General features: G+C 40.4%; 1 protein-coding gene across 1 annotated transcript in view; it reads left to right on the plus strand.

Moving 5' to 3' along the window:
* Positions 1-320: 320 nt before the first annotated feature.
* The window catches only part of tex (THO complex 3 homolog tex), a 71,698-nt gene continuing 53,097 nt past the window's right edge, over positions 321-18,921 (plus strand). Inside the window, exon 1 of the mRNA XM_067150779.1 lies at positions 321-540. Within this exon, the coding sequence (XP_067006880.1) occupies positions 355-540 (186 nt within the window). The 5' untranslated portion in view covers positions 321-354. The remainder of the gene's footprint in view (positions 541-18,921) is intronic.

An 18,921-nucleotide genomic window follows, 5' to 3' on the forward strand; every position in this document is an offset into this window, starting at 1 on the left:
CTTCATAATACCCGTTAGCCAATCAGAAACTCCCTACCCTTCCCTTGGTTTCGCTGAGACAGTTACTTTTGTATTAGGGTCTCCGGAGGAACATAATATTTCTGGAATAGCTTACTGTTATGGATTAGGATACAGTATCACGTTACGATATGTAACTCCCATCTCTAACATACATACATACATAACCAGTTTTATAAGTATTGTGTCTGGGTGAAATAACGAGCCCAAATCCAATTCAAGGTGGGGAAGCAGAAGAGTGATGGAAAAATAGTAGGAAAGAAATTTATTTTCTGAGGTTTGTAGCCCTTGGTCTTAGCCCGGCGTGTATGGAAGTGTTATTTGTTTTCGTGTAAAATGACATCGTTTTTTAGCAAAATAGATGAACTTCAGAATCACTTTAAAAGTCACAATAAAACACGAGAGTATCAAGCTCATTCTTCAAAAGTGCATTCTGTTGGTTGGAGCTGTGATGGACGTAGGCTTGCGTCAGGATCGTTTGATAAGTCGGTGTCTATCTTCACGTTGGACAGAGACAGATTAGTATGAACATTTTGAATTTAGCCCTTTAGTAATATGTGAATACTTTATTTTGAACTAGCGAAATTTCTCATCAGTGTTTTGTGTAAACTTTGATGGTTTTCCTCCGTTACCGTTTAGACTTACGCGACGTGTGGTAAATGTGAGCTCTGACTGGGGTTTGTGTTGATCTGCTGTAGGCTTCACGTTTAAGGCTCTACTTTCATCTTTATCAGATGTCCGTTGTCATTTTCTCTTTTTCCGTCCCTATAACTTTATTAAAGGGCTTAATCATCTCCATCGTCCATCATAACCCTTTTCATTCTAAACGGTCGGGTCCCATCTCCTCCCTTCCTATTTCTGATGGGATGCTTCTTAAAACCCATCATACATCCGAAAAGACTGTCTGTTCTACCTTACTTTGACGTCTGAATATCAGGGGAACTTAACTTATTACATTTTTTCAGTGATGGCTTATTTTTCTACTATTTTATGTGGTTGACTTGCTATGCCGTTTGTGGTAAGAATTTGCAGTGATAATCAGCATGGCTTGAATGGGAAAACATTACAGGATATAGGAAAATATAACAGGATATATATATAATAACAGGACACGAAAGTGCATGAAGTTTTAGGGAGTCAGATCTCCTTACTGTACTCGTTCAATGATCTAGTTCGATTTTTGCAGTAGGGTCTACGTGTAGTGATATATTTCATATGGTTTGTCCCATAAGTTGCATATGCACTGACTGTTTGGTTCATGGAAGTGTATTGTTTTACACAGTTTGTGGTGGAATCCATGAATAATGAATCTTGTGATGGCGCTTCACATGCTCTGGTTGGGTTTGGTCCAGCCTCTTTCAATCATTGCATATGTACTATAGAATTCGATCCAGATATCTTCTCTTTTGCGTTTTCTCTCATTGAGCACGTCTTCGTATAACTTTGCCGAATGTTCCTTACATTTCTTCCTCAGTGGTATTTTGGCAATATCTTTGATAGTCAAACCGGTAGAAATGCAATAGGGTGCTCAAGAGAATTCGTCACTTTCTCATATTTTGGTTACATCGCACATTCCTATCTACGAAATGTCACTGTAAAATTTGTCACAAATGAAACATAATAATTGCTTTTACTTAAATGAAGTGAAAAATCTGTGGTAAATTAAGAAATGCCGTCGTTATTAGAGAAATATGAATACATACTTAAGGCCTGCAGACAGTACTCCTTTATGTCGTATTCCGCTGCTGGTGCCGTCTTTTGTTAATTTCTTAAGGTCCAGGGTAACACCGAGGAATGGGAGTGCTATGTCTCTGGATTCTCATTATCTTTGTCCATATGACTAGAGCGGCCAGTTCAAACAGCAAAGTGGAGTTCAACAGCATTCACGATGTTGGTTCGTTCTTCAATGAGGCAAATGACTATGTTATATTGATGTGGCTGGAACTCTACGGAAAAACAACTAAGGACGCATTCAACAATTTGGTGCTGCACATTACAGAGAAATATTACAGATACCACAAAAATGATTTTTGTTGAAAGAAAAAATAGCATGATCCCTGGACCAATAAATATTTTTTTTATTTTTGTTCGAACGAAAATAGCAGGATCCCTGGACCAATAAATCACTAGTCCACCGAATTCTTATGTACATTGGCCATAGCTTTTTGTCGCCTATTAAATCTTCCATATCGCGATACAATTCAGGAAATAATGTCATTGACAACTGAAGGAATGAAACGAAAGCAAAGGACTTCAGTGAACACAGACATACATATTATCCGCACACTTTATCTTGGTGCATTTGTGTACGAGGGTGAGGAGTAAGGAGGGAGCTGTCTCGGTATCGATAGTGCTGCCTGGTGTTGCCAACTGAATGAAAATGAAATCTGAATTGAATCGAGAATATGATCGATCTATATGAAATTTCTAAACCGTTATCATCTTAAGCCGACAAATATGTCACATACACATTCTATAACATTATAAAACATTTCTCGATGCGAATCTTGTTCCTAGCATGAATTCTATACTTTGGCTTTGTTGTATAAACAATAACAGTACTAGTACGTAAAGTGTACGCCAGATGTCACACAACGATGCTTAAGCGATTCATAGTTTGTGTTTCAAAGGTTGCCAGTACGAATCTCGAAGATCGCCGAGGTCGACCGATTCAGCATTAGGGTGTAAATGCACCAAGATAAAGTGTGCGGATAATACATATCCCACGTCGTTCCATCTTAAGCGATGGGTCGGCAAACGAGGCTTCTCCACCAGTTGCGGTCCCTGAACTTCTCTCCTTCTTCAATGCTTTCCAAAGTATGTCCTCTCGGTTGAATGTCAATCTTCACCATGTCCTTGTACCTGAGTCTTGGTCGCCCTCTTGGTCTTTTGTCTTCAAGTTTTAGATCGTATATTTTTTTTGGTAATCTGTTATCACCCATGCGTCGCATATGTCCATACCATCTCAGTCGCTGCACTGTTATTTTGTCCTGCAATCTTACAACTTGAGCCTGCTTGCGGATTTCCTCATTACGGACTCTGTCCTTCCGTATTTTGCCGATCATGCTACGGACAAATTTCATTTCTGCTGCCTGGATTCTACTAACATCTTTGTTTCTCATGGTCCATGTTTCACAACCATAGGTCAGGATTGGTACGTAATAAGTTTCATATATGACTCTTACATTTTGTTGGTATTTTCTTGTTCCATATTATGTCTTTAACTATTTTGTAAAAGTTGCTACCTGCCTGAATTTTGTTGGAAATTTCCTTATCTATAGAACCAGTATCAGAGATAACACTTCCAAGATATTTGAATTGATGGTTCATCTGTAGCTGTTTCCCCTCCTTTTCAGTGTGGCCCATTGGTTGCCTGTATCTCTTCATGACCATAATCTCACTTTTCTCTTGGCTGAAGATGAGTCCATATTCTTTAGCAGATTCTGCCCAGGAGTTTATTTGTCCTTGAAGATCTTCTTTAGTGTCACCCCACAAGCATATATCATCCGCGAACAATATAACTTTCCATTTTCTTACCTCTAATGGTTTGGTGAACTTTTCTCTGAATCTCGTTCATCACAGTGATGAAAAGAAGAGGAGACAGAAGACCACCCTGTCTTAACCCAGATTTTATATCAAAGGTTTCAGTCATTCCTACAGGTGTTTTGACTTGACTTCGGGTATCTTCATACAAATTCTTTATCCGGTGTATCATGTCATCCTGTATTCCAATTTTCTTCAGTGCTTCCCACACCTTCTCTCTATTCACTGCATCAAATGCTTTCTTGATATCCAGAAAGGCTAACCACAAATCTCGGTTGTGTTCATAGTATTTTTCCATTAACTGACGGACTGTAAAGATTAAATCAGTTGTTGATCTTCCCTTCCTGAATCCATACTGTTCTTCGAAGAGGTTCTCTTCAATAAGGGGCCTGATTTTACGCTCTGTAATTCTTTCATAAAGTTTACCAACTTGAGATGTTAAAGTGATGCCTCTATAGTTGGAACATTTCTTTCTGTCTCTTTCCAGATCTTATGAAAGAGTCTGTAGATCCAATGTTTTCCAGAAATGCCCATTGCCTTGATCATTTCTCCATTAATTTCATCAGCCCCTGCTGATTTTCCAGTTTTGATGTATTTCCAGGCATATTCTACATCATTCCATGTTAATTCTAACGTGTTGTCAGAGGCATCACACACGAAATTGTTGAAAGTGTAAGACAAACAAAAGACATACGTGTGTTACTGTGAGCGTAGCACCATAGCTACTTGTAAAGTAGGTGTATATAATATTCTCCAAAAATAAAATATTTCTTAATTTACTGCAGATTACTTCAACTATGTAAAAGCAATTATTGTGTTCCATTTGTGACAAATTTTACAGTGACATTTTGTAGATAGGAATGCGCGACGTAACCCATATTTTTATTCAATGTCGTTTTAGTCTTCTGAGTAGGCAGTGAGAGTGGTTTCAGTACCCTCTATAAAGTCGCTGATCGGACTAGATTAGGAGGAGAGTGAATAAGGAAGCTAAAGAACACAAATGACATATCTATACAGTGGTTTATAACTCTCATAAGATGGAAGGTTGATACAGTATCAAGTGAAAAGTGTGTTCGTGGCAGATGCAAAAGATCTGAGAGTTCATAGCACTGTGATTGTGACTTAACATACCCTTCACTTATAATATGTGTAAGTTTTAAAGGTAAAGGTGTGATCTTTTATTAAGCAACTTTGAATTGGAACTGTGTCTGATAATCATTCATGATGAGCGTGTACGACTTAGTGTGAATATCTTTTTTTTTTCTTTCTTTTTTCTCCATGGCTTACTGTGAGAAGATGCCTTTGCTGGCAAGATGTAGTGTTTGCAGTGCGCTGTGTCTTTTGGTATGGGCTATATCAAATTTGTTGACCTGTCTCGGTCTCATCCTTGGCTTTGACAATATGAAAGCGACTGAACGTATGAGTGATCCTAGTAATACCATTCCTTATGCAGCCAGTCCCTGTTATGAATGGTGTGAAAATGTCGCTCATAGGGTCGGTTGGTGCATGCATTTCAGTGGGCTTGGCAGACTGATATGTAATAGCAACAGCTGGCTCGGTGAGGAAAGCAACGGGAAACTATCTCACTCCTCATTTCCCTAGTACGCCTGTTCAGTGACACCTAGGCTATTTATGACAGCTGTTGGCAGAACTGCAGAGGATCAAACTAGCCTTCGGGTTGGCTACCCAACAAACATACATACATTGTGAGAAGTGAACACATAAGGATTTAGTGCATTAAAGATTCTGTACAAGACATACAGCTCCTCAATAGTATTGTGTAACTCACATGATGTTATGAGCCATGGTTGATTTTAAAAATTGGATATTGATAGTGACGGTTACTTGAAATCACGGCTTACCAGATATCAGGGGGGGTGTATAGATAGCATAGAAGGCAGTGACACGTAGGTCGTGAACCGTGATTTTAACGACTTGTAATAAGAGAAAATACGTCAAATATTTGTTAGTCATTCTGATAAGCGTGGTATGTACTTTTTTTCTGACTAAGTGATAGTGTTATCTCTTTTGTCGGTGAAGAGAGTGGGACATTAGTTGGAACTTGATATTTGTTAAGAGGTTAATTTTTTGGGGGGGTCCGCCATTTTTATTTCTTAGCAATTTATGACCCAAAGAAGAACCAATATTGATTCCCAAGGAATACTACAAAGTGACGAATTCAGAGATGCCAGGAAGAGAGCGTGATATCATGGAATCGCAGACTGATAACACCAGCACACCTTGCGGAGAGTGTATGAAACCGATAATGGAAACAAACGCAGCCGTAGGCTATGACGGTAAATGCCGCAGATGGTTCCACAAGGAATGCTCCAGCATAAGTGCAGAGGATTTCTCGACGCTTAACAAACCAAGCTGCAAGTTATTATGGTTATGCAGAGAATGCAAAGACTTCCTACTATTGAAAACTGGGAAAGAGGAACTAAAGGAATTAGGAATTGAAATAAAAAACCTGAAGGAAGAAATCAAAGAAACAGTGATGCAAGGAATACCGTATAATCTCAAATACCACCCGCCACCAAATAAGACCCGCACCCGTATTTTGAAAGAACAAAATTAAAAAAAAAGTGAAGTCAAAATTATTTACAATCTTCACTAACACACATCAAATGATTAGAAAATACAAATAAAAGTAAACAAACATTCCAGAACGATATCCAACAAGTTCATTCATCATCATCATCAGTACCAACTTCGGAACTTTCATCACCATCACCTTCCCACAAAATGTCATCGCTGCCATCCATAGCATTAGAAATGCTACATTTCCTGAAGCTCTTCCGTATGAGGTCTCCAGGGATACGATTCCATGCCGTCAAAATCCACGAACACAGCAGCTGAACTTCCAGGCGCTGAATGCGACCATTTGGCGTCAGTGTGTGATTATCAGCCGCCATCCATTCTGTATAGAGCTGTTTCAAGGCTGCCTTAAATGGACGGTTCACGCAGACATCCAGCAGCTGTAACATAGACGTCATCCCACCCGGAATGACTGCTAGGTTCGGTTTTCCCATCCTTGATATGTTTCTTCACAGCGTCTGTTGTGTGGCCGCGGTAACTGTCAAGAAGAAGCAAGCTCTTTTGTCCCAATAATGCACCAGGGCGACGTTGCCAGACACACTTTACCCAGTCTTCCACAAGTGAACTGTCCAGCCAGCCGGAATTCTGAGATCTGACGATAACACCGGTGGGTAGATTTTTAGGAAGAGTCTTTCGCTTGAGAACAGTGTACGGCGGCAGTTTGGTTCTGTTGGCGAGAATACACATTATTACCATACACCATTGTTTTTCATTACCGCCTGTTCTAATGGTAACACTTTTCGCACCTTTAACATTCACAGTCCTGTCCACTGGCATTTCAAAGTAGACTGGCGTCTGATCTGCATTGCCAATTTGGGAAAGCAAATATGCATTTTCCTTCCACAACCGAATTATGTGACGCTGAAATGACAACTTCTCATCGTAGGCACCAGGAAGACGCTGTGAAATTGAGGTATGCCTTTGTATGCTCAACCCATTTCTTTTATAAAAATTACAAACCCATCCTCGGCTTGCCTTAAACCCTTCTGACTGGGCGAGTTGGCCGTGCGGTCAGGGGCACGCGGCTGTGAGCTTGTATCCGGGAGATAGCGGGTTCGAATCCCACTGTCGGCAGCCCTGAAGATGGTTTTCCATAGTTTCCCATTTTCACACCAGGCAAATGCTGGAGTTGAACCTTAATAAAGGCCACGGCCGCTTCCTTCCAAGTCCTAGGCCTTTCCTATCCCATCGTCGACATAAGACCTATCTGTGTCAGTGCGACGTAAATCAACTAGAAAAAAAAAACCCCTTCTGATGAAAGTTCCTTTGCGATCTCTAATGCCTTTGGCTGACACATTTCGGTTGACACACCATATCCCAATTCCCGCCTTTCTGTCACATATTTATAAAGGTTTTTTTCAATTTCTGGAAACTGTACACTCAGTCCATAAAAAGCTCTACGATCGCCACTACATGTTGATAGCACATTTTTCTTCTTTCTCCAATCGCGAATACATGACTCGTCAATATTGCATTTCCTACCGGCGGCACGATTTCCAATAACTTTGGCTTCCCGAACTACGTTCAGTTTCTCACTCGCAGTAAAAGATCGCAAACGCTTTGTGGAATTCATGTTGATACTCCAAGAACGTGCGTGAGACTGATGTCAAGCGCGGAAGTAGCGTATGCTGAGAGTGGAGAGAGCATTGTTGCCAAGCCGCGCTGGCGGTGATGCCCGATTTTCACACATTTGGAAAGATAAATTTCCCAAAATTTAAAATAAGACCCGCACCCAATTTTTGTCGATATTTTCGAAAAAACAGTGCGGGTGGTATTCAAGATTATATGGTAAATAATTTATTATAAACACAAAAAGAAAACATGAAATACGAAGGGGAACACAGACCCTCTGTGATTAAAGAACAGAGAAATGTGAAGAAGCCAGCCCTGCAGCCACCACAGGTGGAGCCAGGTCCACAAAGCAATAGACAAAGACGAGCCAGCAAAGGAGACTTTAACATATCAAACCCTATTACATTCACAACAAATGCAACAGCAACATCAAATGGAAAGGATCATTCAAGCCTCAGAGAAGAAGAAACTGACCAAGAAAATTGTCAAACGTGGTCAACCGCAGTCTCAAGGAGGGATAGTAGGAAAAGTGCCCCTGTGGTCACTGTAACAAACAGGGAAACAGTAAAACCAAGAAGGCAAAGAAACTATATACGTGGCACAAAAGAAACGGAAGAGGAAGATATCCAACCTGCAGAAAGAAAGGCATGGTTATATGCCGGCAAGCTCAAACCCACCACGACAGGTGAAAGCATAACAAGATACAAGAAAAGAAATGGAATAAAAGAAGAAATAACATGCGAAGCCCTGAACACTCTAGGCTCCAACAAGGCCTACAAGGTAGGAATACTTTTCAAGTATTTGGATACAGTGACGACACCAGACTTCTGGTCAAAAGGGATCTTAATTAGAAGATTTCCCTTTCGAAGGAGAACTAACACAGGAGTCGAGCTGGCATAAGATACCTACACACAATCATACCACAAACAGTACAACAGGGCAAAGAAAAGGACTAATGAGCTGGAAATTACTTCTCTGGAATGTAGAAGGCTTAAAATCAATCGTACAACTGTCAAAATGCAATATATTAGGGACAAATGATATCACATTCCTAACGAACATTTGCCACAGAAAGAATAGAGCTGGAAGGAAACTATAGTCACCATGCCCTGGCACTAAAAGGTAATGAGGGCCGACCTTCAGGCGGAGTATCAATATATCACAAACCAATAACAGGAACAACCATAAGGAGCCACACGGAAGACAACCTTGTTGTCATAGAAAAAGATACGTATATTTAGCATGCATATACTGTCGTAAAAAAAAAAAAAAGGTAGCAATAATCGCAGGTGATTTCAACTGCAGAATAGACCGCCCTGACCATACATGTAACACTGTGCTGGAGACCCTGCAAGAGGAAGGTTTCACTCTAGTGAACAAAAGACATTCATGGCACACAATGGCTCTAGCGTCTAGCGCAATCAACCTTGTATTCTACAGAGGCACCACTATCATAGCACAAAAGCAAAAGGGAGCATGGAAATCGGGAGACACACTCCTAAGAAAACATATTCCAATCACAACTGAGTTTCTCCTTAATTGGGACGATGACAAACAACAGACAAGGTCGCCAAAAATATCAAGGCAAATTGACCTAGAAATTTTGAACAACGCAATAGCGGACAAAGACAATGCACAGGAAGATATAAAGGCGATCTAAACAAGGCAGCAGACAAGATAACTGAAGTCCTTAAAAGAGCCATAGTACCAGCCAGGAAGAAATACGGAAAAGCCTGGTTCGATACCGAATGCTACAAGGAGAGAAGGAAAATTGTGACCCTTGTACATGAAGCGAAAGAAAGCCTATCCCAAGAGGCACTCCAGACGTATGCAGTAGCCTGCAGATCATACAAACAGCTGATCACGAGGAAACTGAATGAACACACTGAAGAAGAAGGAAAGAAGATGGCAATAGAGGCAGCATCCGACCCCTTCTAAGCTCTCAGGCAAAGAAAATGCAAACAGCTGAATGTGGTGCCAATGGAAACTTGGGAGACACACTTTCAAGCACTTCTCAACAAAAAGAAAAGAAAACACCACATCCACTCCACCTGGGACTAATACAAGAACGGAAACAATAACAACAACAACGGAAGTTGAAAATGCAGCAGCAAACCTCAAGAAACGAAAAGCAGCAGGGCCGAATGGTATATTTAATGAACACTTACAGCAATCAATGTACCAATTGGTAAACATATGGACAGCCCTATTTAATAAACGCTTGGAAACAGGGGACATCCCTAAAAGTTGGAAGCTGTCCACAATCAAAATGCTGTGTAAAGGGGGAGTCCAGATTCATACAGAGGTATCACCCTCGAAAGCAGCACATTCAAGCTCTTCATGAGAACACTAACAAACACCACAGATAGACCCACATATACTGGACACACAATTCGGTTTTCAAACAGGTCTAGGATTTGAGTTTTAAATAGGCCTAGGCATGCTGCAGCCAGTGCTTGAACGTTGTTCAAAATTACTTTGTGTAGGCCTACTTATCATTCGATATATAGGCTGTACTGCCGGAAATGGAAAAGGCAAGATACAGGGTATCAGGTCTCTGTACAGATTTTCATCAATCATGTCCAGAAAGAAACAGCTTTCATGACGTACTGAATACCACATATTACTTTAACTCTCTTCAGCAACTATGTTTGCACCACTACTGTAGGCATGCTCTGCAGTGGGCAGGGGTGAGTGATAATCTACCCAGAGGAATGAAAACCTCATTGAAACATGGTTGAAAACCTGCCTCCTGTAGACGACTTCTGATAGTTAGGGCCAACTCCAGGTAGGCCTACCAAAGCTTGAATGCATGTTGCTGTGGGTATAGGATATGCCATTGCACTCTGCCTACCGCGCTGGTTTTCTTTCAAAGTGGTCTCACAAGACGGTCCTGTACATGGTTTACGAGTATGTACACCTTTTTTTTTTTTTTGCCATCACCAATGAGCTATTGCAATATCTCACCCCAGTCTTTTGTTAATTTGCCTGTTGGACCAACCTGCTCTCTGGAGGCTTCCTATGTGAACTTTCTCAGAGTCGTTTCAACTGCACAAATCACTGCAGGTCCATCATCATTGCATGGCACAGTACTGCATACCGTCCGAACCGCCAACTGCCAAGTCACACTGTTCCCTTATTGCCAACTGAGCTTGTTGAATGACGCAGCTCTAATACTTCCATATTGAGATGGAAGTCTGAACTACTATGACATTGCTGAAATTGTTAATTTGCTGGACAGGTACTATCATAGTGTATATTGAAGACTTCAGAACTTTACGTATTTCAGAGGGTTGCTTTTTTTATGTCCGCCTGTATATCTAGCAGTGTTTCAGAGACTTGCAAGGTTGTCATTACAGCAAACCAGATGATGGCTTCTCGTAAAGTGTTTTTATAAGACAAAACTGAAAATATGGCTGCCCATGGGACTGAAACCTCAGTTAACTCTGAGTGTGAAGCTCAGATCCTGGGTTACTTCTTTCCAGTCAGAAACCACAATGTTCTCCTTCCAGTGTTCGTCAACTTCTCGTCTGAGTCTCAATGATGGACGAGTAGATTTTCCCTGATACACTCAATAAAGAAATGTCTCAATGATTATGGCACCTCTACTTCAATAAATACACCTTTGATAATTAAGTCAGCCTTGTCAAGACATAGAGCTGTTTAGTTAGTGATTTTCTATCACCTCATACACCGTACGTGTTTCGAGAACCTACTGTCCTCTTCTTCAGCTGTTTTTCCTTTCACTGCCAATTATCTCTTGGACCTCTGAACCTAATATTACACATCAAACCACAATGGTTAAGTTAATAAACTCTATTATGGCACCCTTCTTGAAGACTGGGATGATGACTGAGATGCCTCAATCTGCAGGTAGAGGATGAATGCCCAGTTGTACATCCTCTTAAAACAATCACCACCACCACCACCAATCTGCAGGTGCATACTTGTACTTCCATGTTAGTTGAACTACACGAAACAGATCTTCCCCAACTTCTCCCACGAACTTCGCCATTTCCAGTACAATTCCGTCATGGGTAAACTTCACTATTTACAATGTATTCTGTCAGGCCTGCAGCTCTTCCCAGCTTCATCCTTTTAATAGCTGTTCTCACTTCTTGACGAGTAATGTATTGTGCATCATTTGTTGCACTTCTTCATATGGACCATCCTCTCCCTTAATAACTTACCTTCTTCACAAGTCAATACTTTCCAGAAATACTCTCTCCATCTTTCCATAATCTGTTCCTTATCAGTCAGGAGCTTCCTTTTTTCGGACTTAATACATTTTAGAGGGCATTCCTTTTCCTTTCATATATTCTGTAAGACCTTATATAACAGTTTTTTGTTTTCATAGTGTAACTTCTTCTATGAATCTTTGACTCCTCCCTGCAGTAGGGTTGGGCAGACTGGAACAGTCAGTTGTTCCGGAACATTAGGAGCTTGAGGTAGTGTGTTTCGGTACAGTGTGCCGGCACACGGGACTGTAACTGCGCAGTTGAGAGAACTCCATAAGACAACATGACATGCTCCGTGCCATCGGGAAAGTGCTGCTATACTGGACATGCTGTGTGTAGTTATGGCCAGCATAAAGCTGCGCAGAACGTGAAGGAACAGTCAGAACACTGAAATTCATGCCCAATAATCACGTTTAAAGGCTGCTTTTAGGTTAAAATTTTTTCAGTCAATATGAAATATACATAACACGGTTAAAAATGGCAATACAGGTGTTTAAAAGTAACTAATCCAAGGATATTTTCACCAGTTGAATGTATCTGCCTGTATTGTGAGTAATTAGGGCCAGGATAAGAATATTTTCATTCGTTCTGAAATACGCCTGTCACAATTACACTGGCAGTACATGTGTTTACAAATGTCACAATGTGATTTTCACCAATTAAAAATACACTTGCACAGTTGAAGAAACATTCGTCAGTACTCTATTTACGTACACAATATACAAGCAGAACACGAAAATAAAAACTGTGGGAGGTTTAAGTTTGAAATGTCTTGTCATTGTGCCGGTTGAAAATCCCTTTGGAGAGAAAAGAGAAGAATATAAATTGCATTACATTCTGTCCAGTTTTATTTTAGTAAAAAAGCCCTGAACAGGACTCCGATGCGACATTATGCAAAGTTTACCATCTTTCGTACAGTTATATTACTAGGCTTCAATGAAAACACTCTTACAAAACAATGAAAACAAAACAGAACATATTTCGTTATTCGCATGTACCGAAAGCCAGTTACCGGTGCAATGGAACTCGCAGAACAAAGAGGATATGACAGAACACGGAACACTGCATCACAGAGCGGCACACAACCGGTATCGACAGTCAGCTAGTACTAGTAACTATTCTCATTTTGGTTCCGTATTGAAGATGACGTATGTCTCGAATATTATTACAATATTTTTTTTTTTAAGTCCACCTGTTCAATACAATACAATATAAACCACTATTTCATATGGTTAAAATTTTATACATAATACATAAAAGTCAATGGTACATGTTTCACCCTCCTTTACGGGCATCATCAGCCTATATCAATCTTAAAAATAATACATATGGAGTCTTTCTAATCTTATAAATTATGAATAATGATTTCGATAATGCACCAAAGTGTGTTAAAAAAAAAACAGTTTTTGAAGATTAAAACATGGTTAAACATGAATATTTGAGAGTTTAAAACTAAAATGGATCCTTTTGTTATATATCATTAAGACTGTGACGGCCTTGAGTGTAAACACAATCGTCAAAGGGGGATGTTTCTTTAATTCTCATAGTATGAATCCAAGATGGTAAAAATCACTGTCAGTTATTTAAAACAAAAGTGTGAACGTAATAAACATGTTAAAATATATACGGTTGATATATCTGAAAGTAGAAAAGAAAATGGAACTTTTTGTGGAGGCGTTGCTAATGGTAACGTATGTCAAAGCTAGCGGGTGTCAGTAATTATGTTGGTAGTCAATTGGATCCAAAAGACGGTCAAGTTGGTGTTATAACACCGTTGAAACATTATTTTGTTGGAAGAAATGATCGAGTTCTTTCTGAAACAAAATGTTAAAGAAAGTTGGTTAAATAATACTGTACAAGAGACTTCCCGTACGTCAAAAATGCCTAAGGTGGTACTTACTTGTACGGTGTGTATTAAGTACGTCGGGCTGTTCCAGCAACGCTAGCTTGACTGAGCTTTCTACTTCTAGTATTATAACGGTGTGGCTGAGGCAGTGAAGGACATGGAGGGGGGCTAAGGGTGAGTGGATCCTTGCGCGCATGCGTTGTTATTGGAAGGTTGTTAGGAGCAAGATGGGTGGGCCTAACATTTGATGAGGTGGTGGAAGCTTTAGAACAAGAAGTTCTAAAAGTTTGCGGGATTGTATTATGTTTTGAATTCACAATGCCTAATAACTTTGGAGTTAGCTCATGTAAAGGATTTCTTGCCTCCGTGGCATCATTAAGATTATGGTCTTTGTTATAGGCTTGGTCTAAAAAGATGTAAAGATTTTCTAATTCATCTTCAAAAACTGTTAATTTTTTTTTTAACACACTTTGGTGCATTATCGTTGTTTTAGATGTTATTGTATAATGTTTTACGAAATCATTATTCATAATTTATAAGATTAGAAAGACTCCATATGTATTATTTTTAAGATTGATATAGGCTGATGATGCCCATAAAGGAGGGTGAAACATGTACCATTGACTTTTATGTATTATGTATAAAATTTTAACCATATGAAATAGTGGTTTATATTGTATTGTATTGAACAGGTGGACTAAAAAAAATATTGCAATAATATTCAAGTCAGCTAGTAGGCGAAGGGTGGTGCTTCTGGCGGGACAGCGAGTCACTGTCTCGGTCTCGCTTGAGAATGTTTCGGAACAATTGACACTTGTTGTTCCAGATCAGTGGAACATAACTGTCAACTGGCACAGTGTGCCAAAACAGGGACATAGTGCCCAACCCTACCCTGCAGCTCTTCTTGGCTTTCTCCTCTGCTTGCTTGGTGACGTTCTAAGCTTCATACGCATCATAGTCCACAGATATCCCTGTTTCCAAGTATTTCTTCCATAGTGCCTTCTTTTTAACCTCAGTTTTTGCAGAGCCATTCCACCATACTGTCCATTTCTTTCTTTTTTCCAAATTTTGATGTACCACAGGTTTCCAGTGCCGCCTTGACCATAATGGTCTTAAAATTCACCCAGGCTTCCTCCTGATCTTCTCTTGGTGCATTCTCGAGCCTCTGAGCTTCCTGGGCTGTAGAATCTTGATAGTGGATCCTGGTATCTGGATCCTTTATACACTTTGATCTTGTCCCTTCATTTTTGCTTCTTCCTCCCCCTCTTTCTTCTTGTCCTCTGTGAAGTAACTAGTACCATTGTCAATAAGAGATGGTCACTGGCAATTTCAGAACCACTTCTGAACCTAGCATCATGCAAAACTTTCGTCTGGTTTCTCTTCACTATAATATAGTCACTGATGGATCTCTTATTTTTAGATAGCTCGACTTAAGTGTATTTGTGAATGCCCTTGTGGATGAATTTAGTGTTAGCAATGACCAGGTCGTTTATTGTATATAAGTGAAGAAGGCACTCTCTGTTAATGTTAAGAACATCCTACGGTAACATGTTAATAGCCCCTTGTACCCTTCCCCAGGGAGGGGCAGCCTCCTGACTGCTTTGGATTGCAGGATTTTCTCTATAGGTTTTCTTCCATAGCCTTAGGAGTCTTCCTCCTAACTGCAAGGCAACAGGTTGCCATGCCGAAGCCTATCTTCTCCTCTGTGCCAAACCCTATCTTCTTCACCATCCCTGCCATAGAGGACTTCACCAGAGCCCTGTTAGCTGTCATTTTCCAGGGTTCCTGTAGAGCCTTTGCTGCTACTGTGTCAGTTCAAAGGCACACGAAGTCCCCACTGTACATCGCCCATACAGCCCATCCCTTACTTCATGCAGTTTCCCATTTTCATGACGTGGACGAGGGGTTGATCTTCTGGGAGATGACTTCAAATGCATTGTCATAAATGATAGATGGGTCTCTTTGTACTCTTTCATTCATTCATACATGCCATCAAAATTTATCTTGAGTATTACAGCAGTTCCTTTGTTCCTTTTCGACCATGACAGTTTTCGAGTTGAGAAGCCTCACCTTCCCTTTCCCTCTGTTTCAGCCGATACTGTCTGAAGAGTTGGACCTCTTCCTCTTTAATTTATCGTTCTGAAGAAGAGCTGGTAATCTTGTCTTTTTTTCTTCCCAGGTGTAAGTATATTCTACAATTGCTGGTGAAGTTCTACCAGAACCAATTAAATTTTTTCCGGGCTGAATGGTTCTGACAGTAGAGCTCTGGGCTTCTGAGCTAAAGTTGGCAACTTTGATCCCGGCTCAGTTTGGTGATATTTAAAATTTTTCAAATCTGATCAGTTCGTTCAGCTTCTAACAGCTGCTGTCAGAGCACCAGTTGTTACAAGCTATTGTAGTAGCCTACCTATGGTCTGATTTAAACGATGTGTGTTTCCTAGCAGTTAACCATATCAAAACACTCGTGGCAGTTGTTGCGGTAACCAATTCCCTCAGTTGGCAGCGATTCTGTGTTGCCATATATTGATAGGTACTTCAGCTACAATCAGCATTAAGCACCATGTGAAATAAATAAATAAATACAAGAAACAGAGAGAGAGGAGACAACAGTGCCTGTCTTACTCATTCCTTGACTGTGATGTTGCTTGGCCCTCCATCGCTCGTCCCGTGCCAACCGGAGGTGCGTTTTTATTTGTATTAAGTATTCTGTTGAAATGCTTAAATTTGATGTTATTATTACCTTATTTTACATTTTAACAAATAAAGACAAACACAAAGTCTGGTAATGCAGTAAGAATGCATGCTCAGTAAGCATCACAAGTTTTCATGAAGGCAAAATTGAGTGGTTCAAATTCAGTCCATCGTGCGTTTCGATGTCCATTTTATGTCAGAGCTTTCCCACTCTACTTCAGGGCAAGTGCCAAATTGGTATCTTGTTAAGGCTAACTTTAATAATAATGATAAGATACTATTGCTCGTTAAGCATCTACAATAAACATCTTCCTCCTCGCAAGGACATTCTCTATCCAATAAATAAATGTTGCTGCTGACCCAGCGTAATATGTATTTAGCATTAAGCCCGTGCCTGTAGGAACTTCCTTGCCCCGTCGTCCGTCATTCATCACCCACTCCCAACTTCAAGTATGGTTCTGATTAATATAAGTATCATCCATGCAATATATAGATTTGGAGTCCCTTCTTCACAAATACCCTGCATTTTTCTGTAGGAATTTCACCCGCGCAGTTGCAATATCACTTTGCTCCATCATTACACCTTTTGAATTTAAACCAGTCGATTTTAAAATCCTCGTCCACTGGCCCGCCAGCTGCCTTCTCAAGCATAAAGTAACTATGCACCATATAAGTTATCTCTTGTGCTTGTCTATACAATACTGCACACCTTTTATCTTCTTCTGCCATCTCAGTTGATAAACAATAACACCGCAACATTCCAAACGATGAAAAATTCACTTAAATCTGACGAAGTGGAAAAATAACACTCCCCACCAGGACAATACTGCACGCTATTGGATGAAGGTCACGTGGCTTGCCATGGCGCACACCAGGCCAAGTGCCTTCCGAAATAGTGATGGGGAGCATCTAAAACAGTAATACCAATAACAATAGTACGTTAATTTTGTAATCTTAACGAAAAAATATCTGAATTGATTCGTAGTATTAATCCAGCAATCAGGGAGTAAAATCAAGTAAAAGTAAAGCAGTGAAAGTTAAACTATATAGGCCTATACAATACAGAAGATCACTTTGGTTGCTCAGCTATATGGTTTTATTTTTAACTTAATTGTTGTATAACTATACTCATGTGTGTGGTGACAAAGGAGTCACTCTAAGAGAAGAATCATTTTCTTTACCAGAATTGGAGCTCGAACTGGAACCAATGGAGACTGTCAATTCTTCCATGCAGGTGTCTTAAACTCATCTCTTTCCCATTGTTTCTGCGTTAATTCCTTTGTATGTCATAGTACAGATGTCCATTTTTCTGCTGTGTGTCGTCTTTCCACTTCCGTGATTCTGAACTTTTTATTGTTTTTAGCTGCCAAATTTTTTCTATGGAACATGATAAGGGAGTAGTCTGATCGCTCAGTGGCCTTTTTTTTTTTTTTTGGGGCCAACTGATCAATGACGTAAAGTGACTTTGGCCTATAGACTGCCGTCAGTTCCATCAGCTCTGAATTCGTGGTACTTGGTTCTATGATGATAAGTTTGTTGTGGTGCAAGACATTTCGTTCTATCTAAGCAAGCATATCAGCTTTAATGGATTGCATTGTTTGGAGCCCCACCGAGCTCGATAGCTGCAGTCGCTTAAGTGCGGCCAGTATCCAGTAATCGGGAGATAGGGGGTTCGAGTCCCACTGTCGGCAGCCCTGAAGATGGTTTTCCGTGGTTTCCCATTTTCATACCAGGCAAATGCCGGGGCTGTACCTTAATTAAGGCCACGGCCACTTCCTTCCAATTCCTAGGCCTTTCCTACCCCATCGTCGCCATAAGACATATGTGTCGGTGCGACGTAAAGCAAAATAACAATAAGAAGAAGAAGTTTGGAGCCTTGCTTGCCTTGTTAGAATGGAGAATGATATAGGGCATTGTATGTAAGAGTGGTGGAGTAGAGGAATGTTGTTTAGGAGGGAATTTTCAAACCGGTAAAACTTCCGTTGACCCCTTGCAAAAGATGCAGGTATGGATGTATGTGATCAATATGGTGTGGTTTGGACGACATCACAGGGCACTACACAAGGCTGCCAATTTAGGAACTTAGGTCCCTCTAGAGACAGGACCGGGCTAGTGGTAAGACCATTGGGCTGGTTTGGTTAGGTCCAGGTAGTAAACAAGTGAACCCCTTGTGGGTGGGGGCAGCAGAATACATCCACGGTATCCTCTGCGCATCACAAGAAGCGATTAAAAGTGGGCGACCTTGATGCAGAAATAGATTACAGCTTTGGAATTGTGAATTGGACCCCCTGTGGGTGGAAGGGTTTGAATACATCCACAGGTAATCCTTGCCTGTAATAGAAGAAACTGAAAGGTTCGTGTGGCCATCGGTCCTCCCTCAAGGGTTAGTTGTAGACCAATCAAAATTTACATGTA

The sequence above is a fragment of the Anabrus simplex genome, chromosome 7 (assembly GCF_040414725.1).
Source record: "Anabrus simplex isolate iqAnaSimp1 chromosome 7, ASM4041472v1, whole genome shotgun sequence".
Classification (NCBI taxonomy): domain Eukaryota; kingdom Metazoa; phylum Arthropoda; class Insecta; order Orthoptera; family Tettigoniidae; genus Anabrus; species Anabrus simplex.